Raw genomic sequence first — 26,029 nt, 5'->3', positions numbered from 1 at the left:
TTTACATTCTTCACACCAGTGTATAGTTTGGCGTCTATGTGGTTAATCATTAGATGGTTTGTGTGTAGAGTTACTACACAAAAACCCATTTTTTTGAAGAGTTAAAAATAATTTTGAATCAAATGTTTGCTTTTGCGAGAGATGTGTGATGTTTTGCATCTTGTGTGCATGTCTTGTGGTTTTGTGTGCAGAGTTTAGAGAAATGGAACCATAGTTCCAAAAATTGTATGTAACCAATTAAAAAAAAAAAAAAAAATGTAAAGAGACATGCAAAGGGGTAAAAATAATTTATTTATTTATTTCTGAAAACATTGAGTTTTGATTTCAAAGTGAACAATTTATGTATATTTGTTTTCACACATGATCATCAGATGTAGGTAATTGGGAAATGATTGTCATTTAAATGCCAGTGTTTCCCAAATGAAACACAAGAGCTGTTAGTGTTTGATTGATGTGTCTAATGTAGAGAACTGTGTTTGGTGTTTTGCAAAAAGTTTGTTGTACAATTGGGCCAGATTTACTAAACGGGGTAAATTAGCGAGAGAGCGCAATGGGAGTGGCAAGTTTTGCATGTGATCTACTGCTGACGCGTAAATTAAAGATGCAGACAAATCTAGGGGTGTCCTCGACTACGGATTTACATAGTCAAATCAAATTGCCTATAGTCGACTGACAGTCAAATCATATATATGTGTGCGAGGGGGGGGGGACTCTCTCCTCGCTCAAGGCCAAAGGAGAATAGGCTACTTTGAAAGGCTGTGCACGAGATGGAGCAGGACGCAGAAAATGAAGTAAGGCCTACCCGCGCCTTAAGACAACTGTTTATTTTCTCTCACACGGAATGAAAGGCAATGTGGATAAACATTCACAGCCACTACAGAACACCACACAAACATAGAAAATGAATAAAAACATTTTGGATTATAAAATATATATGCCTATATAAATAACTGCAGAAAGGCCAGACTGCAGATAGATATGCATTTCACATATGAAAAATTGCCTAAATTGCCTGTGCGAGCAAGCTTTAACTCTACAGCGCAACATCGATGCAACGAAAAACAATCAAAAATTAATTTACAGAATTTAATTAGAACAGAATATACCATTGTAATAAATAATAATAATAATAATGTATGAAATAGTCATAATCAAGTCACAACTGCAAAATGCCTAAAGTGCAGGGGAACATCAAAACACAAGCCACAAATAGTTAAATTAGATAACCCAGAGTGATCAATAAATAAATTTAAATTATTAAATTATTAAAATAACGAAAGTATAGCCAGAATTGTCAATTTTGTCTTTTTAACTGCAGAGACAATATATTGTTAATAAACGCTAAACTGGAGTGGCAGTCTTTTTAGCTAAACATTCACAGCATCCAAAAATCAAATTAGAACTGGCTGAAATGTTTTGAAATCACTTGTACCCTACCTGATCGAAACAAATCCAGTCTTTCAAGCGATCTGCCTGTGTCCGTTTGAGTCTTTTCAAATAGTGTGCTAGTCAGCTAACATTAGTCAGCTCGTTAACATTGGCCGGCAGAAGTGCACCACACTTTTTTGGATCATCTTTTACCATTCCAAAGTAGCCTACATCCAATTCTACACTTTAGATTTTCTTATCCCAGACACTGTTAAAGATTTAATCCCTGCTGCCAAGATGCTTCTCTGTCGGTCACGATCATGGAAGTGAAACTTAAATCGGTCACAGGGGTGGTTAGATTTATTCAGCACATTAAAAATATTTATTAACAGATTCTTTTTTTTCACATGTTTTATTTATAGCATTATCACAATAAGCTGTATATTAACGAATTAGGAGAAAACTGGTAGGTCTGCGTAAAATCAGATATTGAGCATCCCCATATTTCATCTCATAACGCCTCTGCGAAGATTCGACTGTGGAGATCGGTAGTCGAATCAGGCTCCTCCTATCGAAGCTTCGAATCGTCAGCTATTCAGGGTCACCCCTAGTCAAATCATTTACATAATGACCAATGCAATCCAACAAGAGCAGCGCAAATTAGCGTTGGGATGCAAATAATCAGGTGTGGGTCAAGACATGCTTTTTTTGGGCGTTAAATAATGGCACAAATACCAGTAAATTGACGAGTGCTAATCTTAGTAAATCGCATTGCATGATTCATTTAAATACTCTCCTCCCATAAATTTTGCATCTGAAAGAGAAACTCCTACAAATGCATATGCAATAATGTCAGTCACAAAAACAACTCAGTCCATGACTTTTCAATGCTAATTTTGCATTGTGTATCTTTAGCAAATCAGTATTTTTTTAATGCCAAAAGAGGGTTTGCACTGGCGCAAGCTGTTAGTAAATTTGGCCCTTAGTGTTTAAGCAATTTTAAAAAACTATAATACAAATGTAATTATGTGAGATTTGAAGACTCTGTGCATGTGGACATTAGAAAGAGGACTTACAAGTGTGTGTGTGTGTGTGTTGTTTAATCTGACACAGAGACACTGAAGAATCATCATAAACCCTAAATCCAGCACAGAGGGGTTCAGTGAATGTGGTGTTGAGTGTGTGTAAGTGTGTGAGTGTGTGTGTGTCAGAGATGCTGTAGAAGGACAGAGTGCCGGCCGACACGTCCACATACACTCCTGCTCTCTTAGAGAATGAATGGACGGCAGGTATAACAGTCCTGTTATTTTTGTGACGGAGAGTGAATCTGTTATCAGAGCAGAACAGACTCCAGGATTTGTCATTGTACCCAAACACACAGTCATAACTCTCTCCTTTCCTACTGATTCCTTTATATGCCACTGATATAACAGCACTTCTACTCCATTCAGCCTCCCAGTAACAGCGTCCAGTCAGACTCTCTCCACACAGAACCTGAGGACACTCATCAAATCTCTCTGGATGATCAGGATACGGCTGATGCTCTTCCACATGTGTCACCTTCCTGTTCTCCTCAGACAGAATGAGACGAGTGTTTGCTGTGTTTGGATCCAGTGTGAGATCACAGGCATCTGAACACAAGAAGAGAGAAACATCTATAACAACAAAAAAACACTTGTCACTAGACATGTGTGTGTGTGTGTGTGTGTGTGTGTGCTTGTTTTCATGATTTATGAGGACACAAATTTGTATAATGACATTGGTATTATACTGGTATTATGACGTAAACATGATTTATGAGGACATTTCATGAGTCCTCATATTTAAAATAGCTTTAAAATTTAAATAAATTTAAATACTAAACAATGTTTTATTAAAAATATAAAAATGCAGAATGTTTTTGTGATGGGTGAGTTTAGGGGTAGGGGTAGTGTAGGGGGATAGAATGTACAGTTTGTAGAGTATAAGAAACCATTACGCCTATGGAATGTCCTCACTAAGATAGCAAAACAAACCTGTGTGTGTTAGAGGTGTGTCAGTACATACTTGTTAAACTATACTTGTGAGAGCCTCACTTATAAAGTGAAACATTATGACTATTGAGGATATTTTACTGTTCCTCACTGGTTAAAAAGGCTTATAAATCGATCAAAACGTTTTTATTTAAATGTAGTGTTTTGCACATTTCAGTGAATGGGTAGGTTTAGTGGTAGGGCTTGGGTTAGGCTAGTATTTCTCGTCGGGGGGGTTCAGATGACATTGGGGGTGCTGGAAGCAATATATTCAAAAGGGGGCATTTGTTTAAGGTGCGTATATGCCAAAGTTTTACAAGATGAAACTTGTAAATAGTTGCAAAATAATGGTCTGCAGCATTCTAACACTGTGTCTATGTCAATGCGTCCTTGGACACATCAAAGTGAACGTTGCAAATGCATTTGTCCTGTAGAGCTAATGTGCAGACCAAGTGCGTCACAAATGGAGTGGAGCATCCGTTTACTGTTGGTGACTTGGTGCGCTTCAAATGTAAACAATCACTGATTATAATCAGTGACGGCTCGTTACGGGAGGCAAGGGAGGCACAGTCTACCTAAAATTATGAGGTGGAAAATGGGAGGACAATTTAAGATTAAAAAAATTTCCAGTTATTCATTTCATTTCATTTCAGAATGTGAATTTCTGATTTGTATTTTCACCATTGCAACACCGTAAAATATTACTGAAATCGGAACCCAGAATGTGCCGAATCTGCCTTTCAGAAAACTGTGCTAAGGCGAGTCTGAGGAGATGGAGACAAAGCCACTTCAAGGCAAGCCTGCAACCTTAGCCAAAAAAGCGTAACGGCTGCAAACACTGCAGTACGAAGGGAAGGAGACCAGAGGCCATTTTCTGAATAGATGTCAACGGAGGAGAGGCTTTACTATGCTGAATAAAATACTTCTAAAAGAAAATGGCTTATCATTTAATGAATAGACAACCTGTTGTTTTTAAAAGTAAAAAGCATTGGTATCGGCAACACTGGCCCTGTATTTATTTGGTATTGGATTGATACCTAACTTTGCATTATCGCCCACCTCTACTGCCTGGGAGTAAACCTATTTTGAGCTCACGTCTCACTGTCTATGTTGCTGTCTGGTCCGAGCTGATAAACAGTCCACGATGTGCAGCTTAAATGAATAGCGCGGATTCATTGTGCTTTCATTTGCCATTTGATGTTTCTCATATGCAACAGAAATCTTATCAGTTGGCCAATGTGGTGGTGGCACTAGTGCAACCTCTAACAAAATTTAGTCACACTGGCAAAAAAAAAAAAAAAAACAGTAACAAAATGCGACCATTTGGTCACAGTCTGGAACCCTAGGGTGCTTCTTAAAACTCAAATTGATGCTTCCTTATTTCCTCATTCCTCTGTCTTCCAAGCCCGTGACCTGGAAACCGACTGAACTCAGCCATTTTGAATCATAAGAATTGTCTAATTGCACCATGAGGAGGCAAGGAACTAGGTGAGGAAGCTTCCTGAGGAGTCATGAGCGAGGATACACAGGTGTATCCTTCCCTCACATCCTAAAGGGGTGGAGCTAAGACACACACAAAAAAAAAAAAAAAGAAGCGAGAAAAAGAAAATAAGGTTCACAAAAAAGAAATGAGATGCATCCTGGTAAACCCTATGTTATGGGGAAAAATTTCCCCACAAACATGGCAATTTCCAAAATCCTTGAGCTTGAGGGGACCTATTTTGGTCTCCATGAGGAAAACAGCTTATAATACTAAGTGATGTTTTTTGAAAATGTTAAAATGCAGAAAATTTTCTGTGATGGGTAGGTTTAGGGTTAGTGTAGGGGATAGAATATACAGTTTATACAGTATAAAAATCATTGTCTATGGAATGTCCCCATAAAACATGTAAACACAACATGTTTGAGTGTGGGTGTGTGTGTGTGCGTATGTGTGTGTGAAAGAGAGAGAAAGAGAGAGAGAGAGAGAGAGAGAGAGAGAATGAGTGTGTCTCTCTCTCTCTGTGTGTGTGTGTGTGTGTGTGTGTGTGTGTGAGAGAGAGAGAGAGTGTGTTTGTAGACCTACACTTTCGTAGTCCTCCTGTCATCATGATCTCTCCTCCATTATCCACACTATAAACACAAACACACATTAATATAGATATGCGTCATGCACACATGTTCAATATGTCAGTATTAGTGTTTGACACACTTGAGTATCTGCAGTGAGCAATTTGGATCCTTCAGTTTGTCCGAGAGCAGTTTGAATCCTGAATCTCCTGGGTGATTGTAGCTCAGATCCAGCTCTCTCAGGTGTGAGGGGTTTGAACTCAGAGCTGAAGACACAAAACCACAGCCTTCTTCTGTCACCATACAGCCAGACAACCTACAGATGGATTAAAACAGCCTCATAATCTACAAAAACACACATCAACACTCAACAGTTGTTGATGTGTCATTCATATTGTGAATTTATACAGATTAAAAAATCTGATTTAAAATCACTTAAGATTTCACTTTATGTCTCACTCAAAAAAAGTCCTATTTTTATATTAACCACATCAAAACATTTACGTTAGTTTACATTTCCACTGTCGGGCCAGTGCAAGCGAGGGCTATAAACGGGCCAGCCAGGACTAATAGCCTCCGAATGCGAGCTTTGAGGCCATAATCAAACAGTGTAAACTATCCGATTTCTTTCCCAACTGTTTATTCACTTCAGACATAACTAATTATCTTTATGTAAATACTCGACAAGACAAACATTTTTACATATTTTTGTGTATATTTGACCATTTAGGTACACGCCTGAAACCACAAGTACTTTGCTCGTCCGTGTTCCACTCCATCTCTTTCGCAGTTTAATGCACTTTTAATAACTCTTTTTAAAATAAAGCATGTCTCACAGTAGAATGCATTTTACAACAGTTATGTTACATGATATGACTGATTTGGACGTTAAGGTTAGGCTTTTAAGGAGGGGCGAAAGCACAGTGCTTTAAAGGAAAGGAACGGTATGTAGTACAATGATCATTTTATCTTAATTATCATGGTTTCATAATTGCTGGAAGCCAAAATCGAAATCAAAACTAAAATTTGATCCATCACACAGCCCTACTGCTGTTGAATTGTTTTTCAAACACGTCAACAAGCATGAAAGACACATGATATAATTTGGCCAGACAAGACAGCCATCTAGTAGGCATTTATGTATTTTAACATTATTACAAGGACATAAAAGATCACAAATTCTACAATTTGCTTGAAAAGTATAAAGTGGATTCTTCAAGATCAATCATGATATAAAGCATGTTATAAAGCAGCATGTTACAATATTGAGTTCTGATCGGTCAATCACATATTTATAATTAATGAATTATCATAGATCATTTTAAATTTTCATTTACATAAGTTTTACATAATACACAACACTATTAATCTAATGGGGATGGTAAGGAAGGATTGTGGTTTTACAGAGGGAATGGTTTTTAATACCAGTATATAGCAACAACCCTAATTTATATAATGTGATATAGCTGAGCAATATAACATGAACAGAGAGATGTTTTCCCAAAAATCAAAACAATTGTAAATGTGTTCAATATCACAGTTTAATAAACAAGAAGTTAATATTGTGAGTCACAATATTGTCTGTTTTTGCTTTATTTCATCAAATGAAAATAGTTCTGTCTGTTGCCTGGCTACCAGTTTCTCTCTGTAACTGGACAAGCACGCTATTTCACTTAACTAAACACAAGAAAAAAATATCTGAGGCCATCATTTACTTATATCTATAATTTACTTATATAGCTATTTACTTATATAATCTGTAAACTCTTCCATTACAAAGGCAATGACTGATGCATTTGTATTACACTCCAAAGAGATCTGTTATCAGCCCCACAGTGGAAAATGAAACCATACCTGTACTGACGTAGGTCGGATCAGCACAGAATGGAACAGTTTGGCAGGACAGTGTTAAAGCAGCTAATGACTCACTCATTAAAATTTGTGCCACATACTGACAGCTTTACTTTAGTATTTAAAAGTATAATTTCATTTTTCAATCATTTCAAATTTCTATATTCAAAGTTAGGAACTGAATGGGATATGGAACTGAGTGTTGCAACAAAAAAAATGTGATCTTTAACACAATATTTAGATTTATTAAATATGTTTATAATAAATTATTTTTTATAATAAAATGCTTTATATAGTAGTCTTCTTATTCTACTTGAATATAATGATTAAGTTTATGAATTTGACATAAATGACAATGCACACTTCTAATAAGGTTCGAAACACAGTAAAGGTAAAAATGCCTCTGGAAATCTATTTAGGGGGCAAATATTGTTACTTATTGGGAAAGTTAAATTTCTGTCACCGCTACAAACTAACCAATGCACAGAACATGAAAATCTTTGGGAGTCAGATCTCAATGACAGGCCTAAACCAGCCAAGGTTCCAGCTGAAAAACACACTCAGCAAAATATTAGGTAACACTTTATAATAACTGCACACTATGAAGCATTAGTTAATAGTTATTTCATCACTTATAAAGCATTAATAGACATTAGTAAGTAGTTTATAAATACAGCTATAATTGCTTTATTCTTGATTTATAAGCATATCTATAATGTGTTTAATAATTGTATTTTCATACTTTATTAATAATCAATTTATCATTTCTAAATTAAGTATTACATTATTTACAAACCAGTTATTTAGGTGTTGTCAGTAGTTCATTTAGTAAGTGTAAGCAAATGATTAATAAACTATTTAAACATTCATTTATACATCTTATTATTTAGACACATAGTAATAGTTACTTAGTGTGTTAGTAAATGTTTTATTAACACATATTCCTACTGCAATTCATGATTAATTCAGGTAATTATAAAACATTTAGAAGTGGTCAGTTAACTATTTTTGTGAGCTCATCTAAAGTGAGGACTATACATGCTTTGTAAAGCTTTTATAAATGAGATTTAAAGGTTCAGTGATCTTCTGCACTGCTGTTCTCTAATGTTTTAAAGTTAGTACCGAGGTAGTTTTGACACTAGGAATATGTTAATAAAGCATTTATTAACACACTGAGTAACTAATACTATATGTCTAAATAATAAGATGCATAAATGTACATTTAAATATTTTATTAATCATTTACTTACACTTCCTAAATGATCTTATGAACCACTGACAACTCCTAAATTACTGGTTTGTGAATAATGTAATACTTAATTTAGAAATGATAAATTGATCATTAATAAAGTATGAAAATACAATTATTAAACTCATTATAAATATGCTTATAAATCAAGAACAAAGCATTTATAGCTGTATTTATAAATGGCTTACTAATGTCTATTAACCCTCTGGAGTCTGAGGCTGATTTGGGGCCTGGAGAAGTTTTGACATGCCCTGACATTTGTGCTTTTTTCAGTTGTTCATAAACATATTAATGACACAAGTGTCATTACACTGTATTCAGCACAAACTAGGCTACCATAATATGTGAGGAACATGTGTGTACATGTTTGTGTTTTTGAAGGAATAACGTTTATGCGTGGTTACTGAAAAAACAAAAAACTTAAGTCACTGATATAAGGCCAATAAAAGTATATTAAATCTGTGTTCACAAGACTTTTGGGTATTGAAGGTTGTAGACTAGAGTTTTTGCTTCAAAATTATGTAAAAATTATGCTGACTACTCTTTCATTTATAACAATATACTGATTTAGTTTTTGTAAGACACTTTTTGCCAAGAAACACGGTATGCGAGGAGGCGTGAATCTCCATGAATAATGGCTCATTCTCACCTGTGAAGACAAAAGAATTGAATAGTAATGACCTGAAAAGACTTGCATATTAATGAGGCATTTCAGTCAGGTAGGCTGTGAAAAAAAACTTCTGTGATGTCTCAAGCTCATCATGGTATATGAAACATACAGAAAAATTTTATTACAATATAAAATAATGGTTTTATATTATACTTTAAAATATAATGTATTTCTGTGATGCAAAGAGTCTGAATATAGGCTTTTAGTTTAAAAGCATGCACATTTGGAGAAATATAGGATTCTCATATGTTTATGTCAATTTTCTATACAGAGGAGTTATTTTTTATTTAATATTCATTGTTATCTCTATGAGCGCTGGTGTTTGCAATTCATACTGCAGCCGGAGGGCGCTCTCTGTGCATTTTAGTCCACAAATTCACCTAAGAAGAAGACGATATTCCATGAATGGTGTTTACCAATTCATACTACAGCCGGAGGGCGCTAAAGAAACAAAAACTCACTTAAAACTTATCAATAGAAGAAAACAAACAGGAATTTACTGAATGTCTTCCAGAGATCGCTAACCATGGCTTTTTCATCCAGATAAACAATTTTCAAGGCAATAAATACACGATTGAGATGATGAATGCATGTGTTGTCTCTGAATTTGCCTGTGAATAGCGCTGGCTCCGTGGGTGTGGCCGCATTAGTGGGTAATGAGCTGAATCACGGACTTCTGACATGGCTCTCTTTTCATACAGATTACATAAACACAGAATGTTTGTTTTCGATTTGACTTGCACGATTTAAAACCTGACATTTCAACGTTTTGTTAGACATAAGTATGAATTTTTTGTGATTAGTATTCACTAAGTTACACTTCATTTTCTGAGAACTATCAGATTGGACTTCGTTCAGAGGGAGATGAGAGATCACGCATCATGTTAGTTTTCTTTATTGTACAAAAAGCACAACATTTTGTTTTTACTCTGAGTGTATACAAATAAAAGGAGATATTCTATAGTTTCAATTGATGTATTACTTATGTTTCTATGACAAAAAATGACGGAGTATTTTAAGTCTGTTTTGCTGCAATGTGAAAAAAAACCTGCAAAACGCGCCGGCGCGTTTTTAGACCTCAGAGTGTTAATGTTTTAGAAATGATGAATTAACTATTTACTAATGCTTAACTAATGCTTCATAGCGTGAGTTATTCTAAAGTGTTACCAAATATTATGTAATTATTATTTATCAACAAAATCCCAGAAAATATAGATATATTATTTTTGTCAATATCACCCACCCCCAGTGTATGTGTGCCTAAATAAGCTCAGTTTCTGGAAAATCACACAGAACTGAATGACACTGAATGACAATTATAATGTCCCTAAATTACCTCAGTATCTGCAGCTGACAGTTTGGACTATTCAGTCCATATGAGAGCAGCTTCACTCCTGAATCCTGCAGGTCATTGTTACTCAGATCCAGCTCTCTCAGAAAACAGTTTGAGGATTTAAGAGCTGAAGACAAACCCTCACAGCAATGAATAGTGAGATTACAGTGAATAAGACTGAAAGAAAGTAAAACACACACATTAACAGTAAGATCAACTACAAACACATATCAACATCATGACTGGCTGACTGTAAATTATATCATATATGTTCATAATTACCTCAGTATCTGCAGCTGACAGTTTGGAGTCTTCAGTCCATCAGAAAGAAGCTTCACTGCTGAATCCTGCAGGTCATTGTTACTCAGGTCCAGCTCTCTCAGGACGCAGTTTGAGGATTGTAGTGCTGATGACAAACTCTCACAACACTGACCAGAGAGATTACAGCCAGAAAGACTAGAAGAGATGAAATAACAAAAATTAAAACAATAATAAAATAACAACAAAGGCATGTAAAGGATGTTGCCAGTTGTCTGTCTTCAGGAACCTGGAACAAAATATTTTTAACATTCCAGATGAACTCGTTATTATGAGAGATAATCTGATCCTTTTATCATTCAGGTTCATCAAGGGTGCATTAAATGATTTCTGAGAAACACTGTTGAAAGTGGATCGGACCGAACAGCATAACACACTTCTAGCCAATCAGCAGTAAGAGGCATATCCACTCATGATGGGGGAGGGGTATTCAATTAAAGTTCCAAGAGGTCTGGTCTCTATATTTGCTTCTCAACAGAGGTTCGGACAATACTTTTTTGGAACAGCACATTTCCATCGGAGAAGCCATAGCCAAAATCCCGAACACTCAAAATATTCATCAAAAATATAAAAATCATTCAAAGTCACTCAAAAATACTCAAAATATAAAAATCTTGGGCCCCGAGAGCCAAAGCAATGATGTCTATGATTTTTTTTTTACCAAAACTGACACAAAAAAGTCAGTATTTCTCCCTGCTGGATATGAATATAAAAAGGTAAGATCAGACATCTTATCAGAGAAACAGAAAACAGTACTGATTCACTTCCTGATACACATTCAGACACAAAGTCCCACTGCCTCATGATTTCCACAGTTTTACTTGAATATACAATATGTTTCTAAAATGATTATTAGATTGTTTCCACAACATACAGAGATCAAAGCTATTTCTTTGGATAATATCCAAACGTCATCCCTAATCCCGTCATCTTCCTTGCTATCATCTTTTTTGGTCCTTTTGGATTGCGTGTAAAAAAAAGTTTTAAAACTTTTCCTTCACTGCTGGAGTCCTGAAATATTTTTGTTTGCCTATTTTTTAATAAGCCTGGAATTGCCTTGCAGTGTTTTGAAATTGGCCATCACTAGATATTGTTGAAAAGTCATTATTTTGGGGTTTTTTTTGGTGCACAAAAACTATTCTCATCACTTTATAATATTAAAGTAGAACCACTGCACTCACATGAACTGTTTTAAATATGTTTTAGTACCTTTCTGGGCATCTGAAAGTGTTAATTATCTTGCTGTGAATGGAGGCCTCACTGAGCCATCAGATTTCATCAAAAATATCTTAATTTGTGTTCTGAAGATGAACGAAGGTCTTAGGGGTGTAGAACGACATGAGGGTGAGTAATAAATTACATTATTTTAATTTTTGGATGAACTAACCTTTTAAGACACTAAGCTTGTTAATTAGGAGAAAATCTCTCATTTAGCAAATGATTCTAGATTCATTATTAAACATGATTCTTCATTCAATGATAATTAAACACTCACAGAGCTTTTCTGCAGTTGATCACAGCTGGTATTAGTCTTCTTCTACCCTCATCTGATGTGTTGTATTTCATGGCGTTCAGCTCATCCAGCACCTCCTCTGACATCTGAAGCATGTAGGAGATTGTTGAGCAGTGAGCAGGAGAGAGTTTCTTCTCTGAGTGTTTGTCTGATTTCACAAACACCTGAATCTCTTTGGACAGAGACTTATCTTTCACTTCCATTAGACAGAGGAAGAGATTGATAGATTGACCAGCTGAGAGATGATACATATTATATGGATCTTTGATCTTCTTTTTAATGTACTGTGTGGTTCTCCTGATGTTCTCTGAGCTTTTCTCTGTGAGTGTCAGTAGATCCTGTAAGAGTCTCTGATTGGACTCCAGTGAGACACCCATCAGGAACCGCAGGAACAGATCCAGCTGTCCATTCTTGCTCTCAAGGGCTTTATTTACTGCTGATGTTAGTAGATCATATAGAGAGACATGATCAGGTCTGTAAAATCTGAATTCATACAGTGGTTCCTTGTTGTTGACCACATGTGAGTAAAACACATAGAAAGCAGCGAGAAACTCCTGGACGCTCAGATGAACAAAGTTGTAGACTTTCCTCTGATGAATCACAGATTCCTCCTTAAAGATCTCAGTGCAAATCCCAGAATACACTGAGGCGTCAGTGACGTCTATGCTGCTCTCTCTCAGGTCCTCCTCATAGAACATCACACTGCCCTTCATCAGCTGATTGAAAGCCACTTCAGCAAGTTTCACAATCACTTCTCTGTTGGACTTCAGGAGTTTTTTTGGATTTCTCTCTTCATACTTCAGATTTCTCATGTTGATCTGAATCACCAGGAAGTGGATGTACATTTCAGTCAGAGTTTGAGTAATTTCTGCACTCATGTCTTCTTTCAGGAGCTTTTGAAGCACAGTGGATGAGATCCAACAGAAGACAGGTATGTGGCACATGATGTGGAGGCTTCTTGCTCTTCTGATGTGTGAGATGATTCTGCTGGCTTGATGCTCGTCACTGATTCTCTTCCTGAAATATTCCTCCTTCTGAGGCTCACTGAATCCCTGAATCTCTGTCAGACGGTTGATGTATTCGGAGGGGATCTGATTGGCTGCTGCTGGTCTGGAGGTGATCCAGATGAGAGCAGAGGGAAGCAGCTCTCCTGTCATGAGCTTTGACATCAACACACCCACTGATGAAGTCTCTGTCACATCAGAAACTTCCTGAGCGTCTGAAAACATCAGTGTCATTCTGCTTTCATCCAGACCATCAAAGATGAACACAACTTTACACTCCTCATAAATCTTTGAGTCCAGATCTTGAAGTTCAGGATGAAAGTCCAGCAGAAGTCTGTGAAGACTGTACTGATGATCTTGGATCAAGTTCAGCTCTCGAAATGGAAACACAAACATGAAATCTACATCCTGATTGGCTTTACCCTCAGCCCAGTCCAGAATGAACTTCTGCACAGAGACGGTTTTTCCGATTCCAGCGATTCCTTTAGTAAGAACAGTCTTGATTTTGTCTTTCTCCTCACATCCTGGTTCAGGTGAGGCTTTAAAGATGTCATTACAGTGGATTGGAGTGTCTTTTGTGTGTTTTGTTCTGGCTGTTTTCTCCATCTGTAAAACCTCATGTTCTTCATTCACTTCTTCACCCTCTCCTTCAATGATGTAGAGCTGTGTGTAAATCCTATTCAGGAGAGTTTCATTCTCTTGGAGTTTCATTCCCTCAAATAATCTCTCATAATTGTTCTTCATGCTGGTTTTGTGTCGGTCTTTGACTCTCTGTAGTTCATCATTTATTGGTTCCGCAACGGTTGTGAAAGTGTTGTTCAGACAGAAGACTGAGGCGGCTCCTCGAGAGATGCTTTGGCCTCTATCTCCTCTGTCGAAATAACAAAAGAAGAACAGATTAAAACAATGACACGTTGCTTCAAAGCAGCTTCGCAGATAAGAATAAAAATTAAAAGAAAAGGAAAACAGTGCCTTTCAATTCTCCAGCGAGCAGCTAAGGGTGACAGAGACCAGGAACAAACTCACTAAAAGGTTTAACTAAGAAATGAGGAAGAAACCAAAACCTCACAAACTTCATGTTTATACTCACAGTTGATCAGGAGTTACTGCTTCCTCTCTTAATACATGAGGTTGATGCATAGATCCATCACTCTTCATAGATACACAGCTGGGTTCTGCAGATGAAGATCTCTGTCTCTTACTCTTCCTGGAAATACTGAGAAAACAACAAAATAATTCTACCTTTAGTTCTGCCTGCTGTTTTATTTATTAAAGTCTATTTGTTTTCTCTAACACCCGTTTCCATTCACCCAATGTTTGTCCACAGACATGCAGAACACCCTTTGCTCTTCTGCCTTTGTTCTTACTGATTCTACTGATTGCTGGTCAACTCACCTGACCCGGCGCAACTGCCTCATTCACTTCAAGCCATGTGCAACTTCCTCAACAACAAGATCAAATTAAAAGCGCAAGTTTCTCATCATTTCTTCATTCAACACAGAAGATATTGATTACAACTTCAACACCCTCGGACTGAACCATCAAGAATTTCTCAGACTGAACCATCAAGGATTTGTATGTCTGTGTGTGTTTAGTCTAGCTATGTGTTTGTGATTTACTTAAATAAAACTTTTGTGCACAGTCTGCAATTCTGATCTGCTTATAAACCCATGTCAATGATAACAATTATGATCAAAGCTACATGCTAAGAAAGCGTTATTTTTTTGTACGGTTAACGTAACGCATTGTGAACCCCCAGAGAGAACTAGAAACATTTCCCATTGTTTCTTTTTCTTTTTACCTTTAGGTGTTTGATGTGGTCCTGCAAACTTAACCTAAATAGGTAAAATGTCTCAGGTTACAGATGTAACACTGGTTCCCTGAGTAGGGAACGAGACGCTGCGTATAACGCATTGGGAACCTTCTGCGTGATAATGTCATTGAAGCATTCATGTATCTAACCAATCGCGTAGCGAGACGTCAGAGGCAGGTGATGTCACGGACCAGGAAACTATAAAGCATACCCAGATGCAGAGATCGCTAGCTTCTGGGATAAGTCTGAAGCAAGCACTCGCAAGTATGCTGGGGGTACGGCAGGAGACGCAGCGTCTCGTTTTCTGGAACCTCCTCTAGTGGTTCGAAGGGAGCCTCGGCTAACCCTTGCAATACCACAGCCAAGTCCCAGGCCGGAATTCTTGTACACACTGGAGGCCTCAACCTCAGTGTACCACGAAGGAAGCGTGTAAGGAGGGGGTCTCGTCCTACCAAGGAATTCCCCTCAAGAGGAGCATAATAGGCTGAGATAGCCGCAACATAAACCTTCAAGGTTGAAGGAGATAAGCCCTCCGAAAACTTTTCTTGGAGGAATCTTAGCACAAAGCTAATAGGAGAGTGGACAGGGTCCATATTATTTTGTCTACACCAAGTAGCAAATAAATTCCATTTATAGGAATACAGCTTCCTCGTGGAGGGAGCTCTGGAGTTAAGGATGGTCTCCACAACCTCAGTTGGGAGACCAGCATCTATGAACCTGGCCCCCTCAGAGGCCAGGCCCATAGCTTTCACAGTTCCGGGCGGGGATGTATTATCGTGCCGTCCGCTTGCGACAGGAGGTCCTGTCTGAGGGGAAGCTCCATTGGGGAGCCGTCTAATAGGGACACTAAGTCCGAAAACCATATCCTGGTTGGCCAGTACGGGGCTACCAGTATTAGGCTGGCCCCCTCCTGGCGTACTTTCTCCAGAACTCCCGGGAGCAGAGCGAATGGGGAAAATGCGTACAGACGTAGCCTCGGCCACGTCTGCACCAGGGCATCCAGACCCAGAGGTGCTGGATGTGTTAGGGAGTACCAGAGTGGACACTGGGTTGATTCTCCCGAAGCAAATAGGTCGACTTCCACTTGACCGAAATTTTTCCATATGAGATCCACCACTTCTGGGTGGAGTCTCCACTCCCCGGGCCTCGGCCCCTGCCTCGACAGGGCGTCTGCTCCCACGTTTTGATAACCCTGGGATGTAAGCTGCCCTCAGTGAGAGCAGCTTCCCTAGGGACCATAGGAGGATCCGACGGGCCAAGTAATATAGTTGGCGAGACCGCAGACCCCCCTGATGGTTTATGTATGAGACCACTGACATGTTGTCCATGCGGACCAACACATGGTGGTCTCTCAGGTCTGGGAGGAAGTGTTTCAATGCTAGAAACACCGCCATCATCTCCAGCCGATTTATGTGCCAGGAGAGCTGATGGTCCTCCCATAAACCCTGAGCTGAGCGACCACTCATGATTGCCCCCCAGCCCGTGAGGGAAGCATCTGTCGTAAGCATTACACGACGACCAGAAGTCCCCAACACGGGTCCCTGGGACAGTTACCAGGGATTTTTCCACATGGCCAGAGCACGAAGGCATCGCCGCATGACTTTGATCATGCGAAAAGGATTTCCCCTCAGAGAAAACCCCCTGGTCCTGAGCCACCACTGTAAGGGTCTCATGTGCAGAAGGCCAAAAGGTATGACGTTGGACGCAGCTGCCATCAGACCCAACAGTTTCTGGAACTGTTTCACAGTGAGTGACCAGCCTAATTTCATCCCTTTCATGGCTGCGAAAATGGAACTCACACGAGCAGGAGTCAGATGTGCCTGCATCATGGTGGAGTCCCAGACTACGCCTAAATAAGTGGTAGTCTGAGCCGGAACTAGCACACTCTTTTTGGCATTGAGCCTCAGCCCAAGCCTTTTCATGTGGGACAGAACAGCATCTCGATGCTGAACTGCCAGTTGCTCTGATTGAGCTAGGATCAACCAATCGTCGATATAATTAAGTACGCGGATGCCCTGGAGTCTCAATGGAGCCAGAGCTGCATCCACGCACTTCGTGAATGTGCGGGGTGATAATGACAAGCCGAAGGGAAGAACCCTGTATTGGTAAGCTTCGCCCCCAAAAAGCAAACCTGAGGAACTTCCTGTGAGAAGGATGGATGGACACATGAAAGTACGCATCTTTCAGGTCTATCAGCACAAACCAGTCCTCGGACCTGATCTGTGGGATAATCTGCTTGAGTGTAAGCATCTTGAATTTGAGCTTTTGTATTGAGCGATTTAGCACATGTAAATCTATGATAGGACGTAGTCCCCCATCCTTCTTTGGAACATTGAAGTAGCAGCTGTAGAAGCCTGACAGCTTGCTGGGAGGAGGAACCCTTTCTATAGCTCCTTTTCGAGTGTCATAATCTCTTGTTCCATAACCAGAGACTGCTCGGGGTCACCACTGTGGGAAGGACCCCGTTGAATCTGGGCGGGCGAGACCCGAACTGAATTCTGTAACCCTTTTCTATGATGAGCAGCACCCATTTCGATATATTTGGTAGAAGTTTCCATTCTGCCATAAAATCTACTAAGGGAACCAGTCTCTCGAGACTGGCCTCTGGTGTTCTTTGAGCACTTGATTCGACGTTCTGAAGCGGCGCACCGGCAGAAGACAGTCGAATCAAGTGATGACCGGCCCTCCTCGGAGGGTTGGTGGAGACCGCTGCGCCCTGACGCACACTGGGTGGCAGGGTTAGCATAACGGTCCCCTGAGGGCACCGAAGGGGAGTGGGTGTCAGATATTTTATCACCAGGCTCCCTTCGGAGGGGGCTGCCCTCATGGGTCCTGACCTACAGATGCCTCCTGGAACCTCTCGACGACTGATGTAACAGCGTCGCCGAAGAGGCTCACAGGAGACAGTGGCGCATCCATAAGGGCAGCTTTATCTCGCTCCCCTATGTCCGAGAGGTTCAGCCACAAGTGCCTCTCTGTAGCCACCAAGGCTGCCATAGAACGGCCTACTTCTTTAGCTGTCTCTTTGGTGGCACGGAGAGCCAGGTCTGTTGCCATTCTAAGCTCCTGGATGCACTCAAATGTGGCCTCCCCGCTTTCATCGATTTCCCCCAGCAGGTCAGCTTGTTATGCCTGGAACAGCGACATAGTGTGTAAGCATGCTGCCGCATAAGCTTTGCCTACCAAGTTCGATGTCGTTTTAAGAGGCTTGGTGGGCAACGTCAGGGTTTTAAGGGACGATGCCGACTTGGGCGAGAGATAGCTCGCGAGCATCTCTTCTACCCGGGGCATCGCCCCATATCCATGTTGTTTCAGCCCCACGATGTTGCTATAGACCGAAGTCTGGGGGCTGAACACCTGGTACTGGACAGGCCTTTTCCACGATCTCGACACCTCTGTGTGGAGATCGGGGAAGAAAGGCAAACCCCGATGCTGGGGTAGTGACCGAGCGGGGAGAAAGCGCTCATCCAGCTTACTCTTTGGTCTTACTTCTGCCCGCTCTGTGGGCCAATCTATCTTTAATTTGGCCACAGCCCTGGTCACTACCTCCAGGAGCTCCTCATATGCTGGGGAAGAGGATGGCGGGTCCTCTTCCCCAGTCTCGACGCTCACCACATCAACCTCCTCAGAGGAAGAGAGGTGAAGCGCCGGTGCCTCTCTCCGGGGGGAAGAAACCGCAACGCGTGCTTCCACCGCCAGAGGAGAGACACTGGGGCTGGCAGGTAAGGGCTGAGATAAGGCTGGGCCCGTCTCAAACCCCTCTGCCAGCTCCATTTGCAAACCCCACGAATGAAGTCTACGCTGTGCCTCAGCGACAGCGGGACCCAATCCGCGGGGAACGTCAACCGAGGCACCCTCTTTATTTTCAAAGAGTGCCCGGCGTGATCGTAGTACTCTGAGGGTGAGCTTTTCACAATGTACACAGACAGCCCCCTCGAGAGCTGCCTGTGCATGCTCAAACCCCAGGCAAACAACACACATCTCATGTGTATCCCCGTCTGGAATATATCTTGTACAGGGATGAACACATCTTGTGAATCACTTGCCTTCCGCCATTTTGTGTCATATATATATATATATATATATATATATATATATATATATATATATGTGTATGTGTATGTATATATGTATGGTGCAAACTGATGCTCTTGTCCTCAGACGAAGAGATCTTGTCTTTCTAATGATATAGAGAATAGACAAACAACACCAAATAAGACACACAAGATAACATAGAGCGCTTGCTGAAGACAACAGAAGCTAGCGATCTCTGCATCTGGGTATGCTTTATAGTTTCATGGTCCGTGACGTCACCCGCCTCTGACGTCTCGCTACGCGATTGGTTAGATACATGAGTGCTTCAATGACGTTATCATGCAGAAGGTTCCCAATGCGTTATACGCAGCGTCGACAGTTCCCACAAAAGGGAACCTTCCTTACTTCCTTTCCCCTTCCGATACAATCTTGATTTTTTTTCAGTTTTATTTGTTACCCTCATAGTGACCAAACCTGTGAGAAGAACCATCAGATCTGAGTAATAATTTGACTACATGTACAGCCCGTCATTAGCTGACTGCTTACAGACCCGTCAACACAGATACTCAAATTATTTGCGTTCACCAACACAAAAGCTTAGCACCATGACTTAGCCCCACATCAGCTATTCACCACATAGCCATTCCCCCACACAGGGAGCGTACCACCTCTGTACGAACTTCCATTTGCCTTTGCCATTTCTCTCCCGTGTTCCCACAAGTGTGCCTCAGATGCCTCAGACATCCAGCCCTGCCCCCCACCAGTACCATCTGGAGACCCGGCAGAGCAGTGTGATGGACATCCTTCAGCAATGTCACCAAACAAGACCTTGTAAGAGAACGGTTTCACACAAAGACACTGTTAAAAACAGCTAATGTGGCACGTAGAGAGACAGATGCTAAGGCTAAGGCCCTTGAAGGCCATCTGCATGCATCCAGAGCTGAAGTCTCAGCAATTCTGCAGCATCAAAGAGGAGCTTAACTTGGTCCAAAAAGAACTGAAACAGTCCTACCAACTGCAAACGGACCCCATAAGAAAAAGTTACTCTGCTGAACTTTACATCAGCAGCGCAAACTAACCCAACACTGCACACAGACACAAAGAGGGGAGGAGCCAAATTCTTTTTGATAAACATTTCACCAGCCTGTTTCCTGAGAGCTTCTGCAGCCGCAGGATTGATTCAGACAGACCCTGAAATGGGACATTAAGTGACATTTTGCTCCAGAAGTACCTTAGTGATCTGTTTGTAAAATTCTTTTTCAAAAGTATTAGGGGCATATAGGGCTGCACGATTAATCGCATGCTATTCTCACGCGCATTTCGTCAGTAAAGCCGGTTCCCTGATTACCGCTAAATCGTCATCACCTGTTTTTAAACGGAGCGCCTTTTAATAGACGGAGCCGTAGTTCACGGACAAGCCACGCAATATCACGTTCATTATCGCAGGCGATTCATCTGCGATATGAACGCGATATTGCGTGGCTTTTCAGTGACCTACGGCTCTGTCTATTAAATGCCGCTTCATTTGAAAGCAGGTGATGGCGATTTAGCGGTAATCAGGGAACCGGCTTTACTGACGAAATGCGCGTGAGAATAGCATGCGATTAATCGTGCAGCCCTAGGGGCATATATTGAAACCAAGGCAACATCTCTGTTTTCTATATGAACTTTGCAACTGTTATTCTACCTTTGCTATCTGCCCAAGTATCCAACAGCCTAAAGCGCAAATTACGCATTGACATATAATCGCCACCCCTTTAGATATATTTGAAGCTGAGGAGCAAGAAACAGCACAGAAAAAGCAATTAGACATGCGATTTGTATCCCTTTTGACCAGATGAGTCTCTTGTAAGAAGGCTATATTTATTCGTTGTTTCCACAAAAAGTCCAAAGTAGCAACTCGTTTCACTGGATTATTCAGGTCCATTATACTGAGGCTGAGAACATTCAACTTGACACCATCAGCCATTTATGAAATGATAAAAAGATAAATCATGTAGTAAACAGGAAAAGCAAATTATACATAGGAGAAAAGGATGGGGAGGAGAGAGGAACTTTGGGTAAACTCTGGTCCAGGCTTGGATAAACTAGTATTAGAACTATAAAAAAAAAAAAAAACAGAACAAGGTGAAGATTGGGTGCACCCATGTCTATAACTCCTGTGGAACAAAAATGAAAAACTGGGATCTGTTAATCATTCAAAAGCGCAGAGGAAAAAAAAACATGTCTGCTCAATATCCTAGCTTAAATCAAAAACCAAAAGCTTCACTGCAAATAAAGGTTTATCCATGAGAAAACTCCCATTTCTTTTTGCCGACCACCCAACATTAGTTTGAACATCCATGGATCATATTCAAAAAAAGAGATGTCTTTTGTAAATCTCTCCTCGCGGCACGAACTGTAGGTGAAATGTCAGGAGCGATACAAAGAAGTTGATCCTTGTATTGAAGCTGGCCTTTGCATCTAGCTGTGGTCAGAATTATAGCGACGTCTCTGGAGCTATGAATCTTGATAATAACAGGGTGAGGCCATCTGTAGGCGTACCAAGCCCTCAGTGTGCGTGGCCAATTGTGATAGATGGGCAACTTAAGCAGTTTTGAAAGATTATGAAAGATTAAATAAAATGTATGGGATCACTTCCCTCAACGGACTCCTTGAGGTTTAGAATTCTGATATTGTCCCACCTGGAACAACCCTCCAGATCTGTAACCTTTTCTGTGAGTGTAGTGTTAAGTTTCTCGAGTGAAGCCAGTTTCTATTTTAGCGGAGTGATGTCATCTTCCAAAGATGTTTCTGCCTGGCGAGTTGCAAGGTAGTCGGTGCCTGCAGAGACCTCATCGATGCGTTTGATGATACTGTCAACTTTCACATCCAGCCCAGACTCCAGCTTAACTCCCTGAGGTCCGAAAACGCGCTGGCGCGTTTTGCAGGATTTTTTTCACATTGCAGCAAAACAGACTTAAAATACTCCGTCATTTCTTGTCATAGAGACATAAGTAATATATCAATTGAAACTATAGAATGTCTTCTTTTATTTGTGTACACTCAGAGTAAAAACGCAATGTTGTGCTTTTTGTAAAATAAAGAAAACTAACATGATGCGTGATCTCTCCTCTCCCTCTGAACGAAGTCCAATCTGATAGTTCTCAGAAAATGAACTGTAACTTATGAATACTAGTGACAAAAAAAATGACACTTATGTCTAAAGAAACGTTGAAATGTCGTTTTAAATCGTGCAAGTCAAATCGAAAACAAACATTCTGTGTTTATGTAATCTGTATGAAAGAGAGCCATGTCATAAGTCCGAGATTCAGCTCATTTTCCGCTAATGCGGCCACACCCACGGAGCCAGCGCTATTTTACGTCACTTTTACGAAATTTTACGAAGTTTACGTCACTCACTGACGACGTTTTCCTAACCAGAAAAAAAAAACAGATTGCCCTGCTCTGCCTCTGATTGGCTAGTACTCGTTGCCATCTGGGTCAGAGCCAATTGACCCTTCACCGGGAGTTTGATTGACAAGCGATCTAACCGATCAGAACGCCGTATCCGCCCGCTATTTTGTCCGACAAAGCAGCCAGTAGTTAAAAGATTAACCTCGGTGTAGTTAAACTTGAAAAATTTTGTATATTGACGTCTTTCCGCGTTTGAAACAACATTCAATTCTCATGTTCATTCATGTTTATTTGACGATATAAATGGACTAGTAGGAAGAGATGATCGGTTTACAAGCTCTTGAGCTGAGGCCTTACAGCAATATGTCACGACCATGGTCACGACACATTAAAGAGCCACAAAACGATTTTATTGTTTGAATTTCTTTAATAACTACACAGTTTGAAAGCTGGAACTTTGTTTAATATCATAAGTAACCTGCTCTGTCTTGTCTGTCGACGTGTTGTCAGTGTCCTCTTTGCTCCACAATGTATTTTTCACTGCGTGTGGTGTGACAGCGCCACGGCTTGTCGGACAAAGCAACAGTAACTAAGGGGGGCGGGTCTTTGCGAAGGGCCAATTAGAAGCAGGATGTGGGTGGGGAAAATCTCTCCTGTGTGTATGGGGAAAGGGGAGGACAGAGAGAACAGGCTAGACAAACTCCTACATTTAAATAACATATAGAAAATATCTGCTTGACAACTTATTATGGAGCTGGGATCAAGCCCAAATAAGCAACTACACTTTAGAAACAAGCCCAAAAAAACGCGACCCGCGACTACCAATATGTGTAAGCAACTTTACAGAAAAACAAGCCCAAAGTCGCTTATAATAAGCGGACTTGGCAACACTGACAGAGAGCGCCCTCTGGCTGCAAGTATGAATTGAAAACACAATTCCTGAAATGTCCTCTTCTTCTTTATATGAATTTGTGGCCTAAAGGTGTACAGAGCGCCCTCCGGCTGCAAGTATGAATTGAAAACACAGTATCCAGCACTCATAGTGATGACATATTACTTCTCAGTATAGAAAATTGACATAAACAGTAACACTTTATAATAACTGCACACTATGAAGCATTAGTTAAGCATTAGTAAATAGTTATTTCATCACTTATAAAGCATTAATAGACATTAGTAAGTAGTTTATAAATACAGCTATAATTGCTTTATTCTTGATTTATAAGCATATCTATAATGAGTTTAATAATTGTATTTTCATACTTTATTAATAATCAATTTATCATTTCTAAATTAAGTATTACATTATTTACAAACCAGTTATTAAGGAGTTGTCAGTAGTTCATTTAGGAAGTGTAAGTAAATGATTAATAAACTATTTAAACATTCATTTATACATCTTATTATTTAGACACATAGTAATAGTTACTTAGTGTGTTAGTAAATGTTTTATTAACACATATTCCTACTGCAATTCATGATTAATTCAGGTAGTTATAAAACATTTAGAAGTAGTCAGTTAACTATTTTTGTGAGCTCATCTAAAGTGAGGACTATTTATGCTTTGTAAAGCTTTTATAAATGAGATTTAAAGGTTCAGTGATCTTCTGCACTGCTGTTCTCTAATGTTTTAAAGTTAGTACCGAGGTAGTTTTGACACTAGGAATATGTTAATAAAGCATTTATTAACACACTGAGTAACTAATACTAAATGTCTAAATAGTAAGATGCATAAATGTACATTTAAATATTTTATTAATCATTTACTTACACTTCCTAAATGATCTTATGAACCACTGACAACTCCTAAATTACTGGTTTGTGAATAATGTAATACATAATTTAGAAATGATAAATTGATCATTAATAAAGTATGAAAATACAATTATTAAACTGATTATAGATATGCTTATAAATCAAGAACAAAGTATTTATAGCTGTATTTATAAATGGCTTACTAATGTCTATTAATGTTTTATAAATGATGAATTAACTATTTACTAATGCTTAACTAATGCTTCATAGCGTGAGTTATTCTAAAGTGTTACCACATAAACATAAGAATCCATCAATATTTCTCCAAATGTGCATGCTTTTAAGCTAAAAGCCTATATGAAATGCCATAGAGGTAACATAATTGTTCAGACACTTTGCATCACAGAAATACATTATATTTTAAAGAATATAATAGAATACCATTATTTTAAATTGTAATAATATTTCACAGTATTGCTGTTTATGATGAGCTGAGACATTATTACAGAGGGTTTTTTTCACAGCCTACCTGACTGAAAGGCCTCATTAATATGCAAGTCATTTCAGGTCATTATTATGCGATTCTTTTGTCTTCTCAGGTGTAAATGGCCCATTGTTCATGCAGATTCACGCCTCCACGCATACTGTGTTTCTTGACAAAAAGTGTCTTATAAAAACTAAATCAATATATTGTTTTATATGAAGGAGTAGGCAGCATAATTTTTACATAATTCTGAAGCAAAAACTCTAGTCTACAACCTCCAATACCCAGAAGTCTTGTGAACACAGATTTAATATACTTTTTTTGGCCTTATTTCAGTGACTTAAGTTTTTTGTTTTTTCAATAACCACGCATAAACATTATTCCTTCAAAAATACAAACATGTACATACATGTTCCTCACATATTATTTTAGCCTAGTTTGTGCTGACTACAGTGTAATGACACTTCTGTCATTAATATGTTTATGAACAACTGAAAAAAGCACAAATGTCAGGGCATGTCAAAACTTCTCCAAGCCCCAAATCAGCCTCAGACTCCAGAGGGTTAACGAAAGAGTATTTCAGCATCTTTTGCGTGCACCGACCTTCTTCTGCAATGACTTCGGTAATGTGTTTAAGCAAAGCACCATGTGAAAATTCAAGTAACAAACTCTCATGGCTAACCGGCTTGTTCTGGGCATGATAAACTAACAATGAAGCGACTAAATAATGATTTTGAGAAAGGGTGAAGGTAGATAATGAACGTAGACTGGGAGAGGTGAAAAACACGACTGATCACTCCACCACCATTACCGGAAGCCCGTTTGTCCACAGATTTGAGGTGAAAACCGAATTCCTCTCTCTGTGTAAATTTAGTGTGTTTTTTACATTGTTTGTCTCCTCCTAGTTTCAGTGGAGCAGTTAAATCATTAACTTCATGTTTATACTTACAGCTGATCAAAGGTCAATGCTTCATCACTTAATGCAGGAGGTTGATTCATGGATCCGTCACTCTTCATAGACACACAGCTAGGTTCTGCAGATGAAGATATCTTCCTCCTCCTCTTCTCTCTGTTCTCCATAATGAGAAACTGACTTTGAGACCTGCATATGAAAACACAGAGAACAAATCATACATAATGTTTGAACTATTCCAGTAATTTCAGTGAAAACAAATATGA

General features: G+C 39.5%; 1 protein-coding gene across 1 annotated transcript in view; it reads right to left on the bottom strand.

Annotated features, from left to right (window-relative positions):
• Window positions 1–272: 272 nt before the first annotated feature.
• The window catches only part of LOC125278864 (NACHT, LRR and PYD domains-containing protein 3-like), a 98,362-nt gene continuing 72,605 nt past the window's right edge, over window positions 273–26,029 (bottom strand). Inside the window, 1 exon segment of the mRNA XM_048208254.1 lies at window positions 273–2,999. Coding sequence (XP_048064211.1) covers window positions 2,428–2,999 — 572 coding nt within the window. The 3' untranslated portion in view covers window positions 273–2,427.

Source organism: Megalobrama amblycephala, linkage group LG11, assembly GCF_018812025.1.
Source record: "Megalobrama amblycephala isolate DHTTF-2021 linkage group LG11, ASM1881202v1, whole genome shotgun sequence".
NCBI lineage: Eukaryota > Metazoa > Chordata > Actinopteri > Cypriniformes > Xenocyprididae > Megalobrama > Megalobrama amblycephala.
The sequence above is the reverse complement of the archived record's forward strand: the minus strand, read 5'-3'. Positions and strand labels throughout refer to the sequence as shown.